Genomic DNA, 1978 nt, shown 5'->3' with positions numbered 1-1978 from the left:
CGGTTCCAAAAGCTTTCTCTTCTTTTTCACGTCACTCATAAGTCACTTCAGTGTCCCCATGACCAGCGTCTCCGAGTTGAACTCAAATTGGTTGCTGGAGGATGCCGACTTCCCCCACGAGTACAGGCTGGGCGGCCGCTGCTTGAACGAGGACGTGTACCTGTAGAAGCTCTTGTGCCTGTTCTTCAGGTACTCCCTGTAGTTCTTGGTGAGGAGCGTGTAGAGGAAAGGGTTAATGCAGCTGTTGCTGTATGTGAGGCTCGCCACCAGGTAGTTGATGCAGGTGTGTGTCTGCGAGGCCAGGCTCAGGGGCTTGGTGTGGTACAGAGGCAGCAGCTGCCAAATCCAGAACGGCAGGAAGCACGCCCAGAACACCAGCACGATGGTGAAAATCATGATCAGCACTTTCTGCTTTGGTGACCGCTTGCCGCCTTTGCTGATCACAGAGTTGCGCTGGGACTCTAAATAAGTGCGGGCTAACTTAACGTACAGGTATCCGATAATGAGCCCCGGTGCCATGATGCTGGTGCCAAACAGGACGGTCACGTACACTTTATAAGCCAGGGGCGCCCAGGTGGCTGCGCACATCCTCTTCACAGCCCCATCTGGTGATTTCTTAGTAGTCTGGGCGACCATTATCATCATGGGCACGGTGAGGACCAGAGAAAGCAGCCACACACCCCACGCCAGAGCTTTGCGGTAACTCTTGGAGCGTCTCACCGTGTCCAGCGGTTTGGTCACGGCCAGGTAGCGCTCCGTGCACATGACGGTGAGGGTGAAGATGCTGGCGTGCATGGTGAGGAGGTCCAGGCTTAGCAGGATGCGGCAGCCCACATCCCCGAAGTACCAGTCCTTTAGGAAGTATGTGGAAACCACGAAGGGGATGGTGGAGAGGTAGAGCAGGTCCGCCAGAGCCAGGTTGATGATGGAGATGTACATAGAAGTGGCAAAGCGGATCGAGTGACACATCACCACCAGAGTGTACACGTTTCCCGACACTCCGATGATATAGACAACGGATAGAAGCGTTCCGAAAGTAGAGGTGATAACGAGTTCATGATCCACAGTCCCGGAGCCGCCGCCGACCCGCGGCGGACTCGTGTTTAAATTCACGGACTTGTTATTCATCGCTCGTCTGGTGATCCTCCGTCCGTCCTCTTGGACAGCGCTGGAGAAGTTTGGAAAGATGCGCACCGGCACAGGTTGTGTCTCGTTTATCCGCCTCTCAGCTCACCGCCGCTGCTCTTTGCTCCTGACGTCACCACTGTTAACACTCACACTGAAGATCTTAAATCAAAAATGTATAAGATATTCAACCGTCTCATGGGTGTAACTGTAAACATCTTTCAGCCGAGAACAGCTGCGTGGAAAAAAAGATTCATTGCAAAGAGGATGGGAGGGAAGAGGAGAGGATGCTTTCTGGGACACCGAGATGCGATTATGCAAAGATGACAGATTCAAATGTTTCATTAAAAGTTTGGTGTAGGCACTGAGCATGAATCTGATGGTAACAGCTGGATCAATTCACTGTGGAAAGATTAGACACAAAGAATCAGTCTTTACGCACAGACTTGCTGGATTAATTATTTTAAAAATCGATTTAATATCTCATAATTCATCACCAGTGTGAAATTTTTCTTGCAGCAAATGAGACTGATAAGCATGAGTTGAACCAGCATAGATAATTTATCTTTTCTCTTGCACTGACCACATGCGCACAGGCGCTGTAAAGAAAAAAGCCTGATTCTGCACCAGAGTTCCAATTAATGTCCTTTCTGCTCCACATCAGCCTGTCTGCTCTTCAACATTGTCATGACATTAATGAACACTCCAGTGTTTGCCATGGAGTCGTGCAAAATTCCCTGCTGACCTGTCTGCAGTTCACCTAAAATTACCATAAAGTTAATGCAGAGATTTTGAAATGTCAGTGAATCATTTTAGACTGAGTTGAGAACAAAATCTCACATTAGTCTGCTCC

General features: G+C 49.5%; 1 protein-coding gene across 1 annotated transcript; it reads right to left on the bottom strand.

The window, feature by feature from the left end:
• LOC137171958 (urotensin-2 receptor) lies at positions 1-1387 on the bottom strand. The gene has a single exon (XM_067576181.1). It carries the CDS (start codon positions 1126-1128, stop codon positions 43-45), a length of 1086 nt encoding a protein of 361 aa, XP_067432282.1. The 5' UTR covers positions 1129-1387; the 3' UTR covers positions 1-42.
• Positions 1388-1978: the final 591 nt, after the last annotated feature.

Source organism: Thunnus thynnus, chromosome 20 (genome assembly GCF_963924715.1).
Source record: "Thunnus thynnus chromosome 20, fThuThy2.1, whole genome shotgun sequence".
Lineage (NCBI taxonomy): Eukaryota > Metazoa > Chordata > Actinopteri > Scombriformes > Scombridae > Thunnus > Thunnus thynnus.
This window is presented reverse-complemented; position numbering and strand designations above follow the sequence as displayed.

Bases quoted from the DNA above. Each gene is read 5' to 3' on its own strand.
- LOC137171958 (XM_067576181.1), bottom strand. From the start codon at position 1,128: ATGAATAACAAGTCCGTGAATTTAAACACGAGTCCGCCGCGGGTCGGC.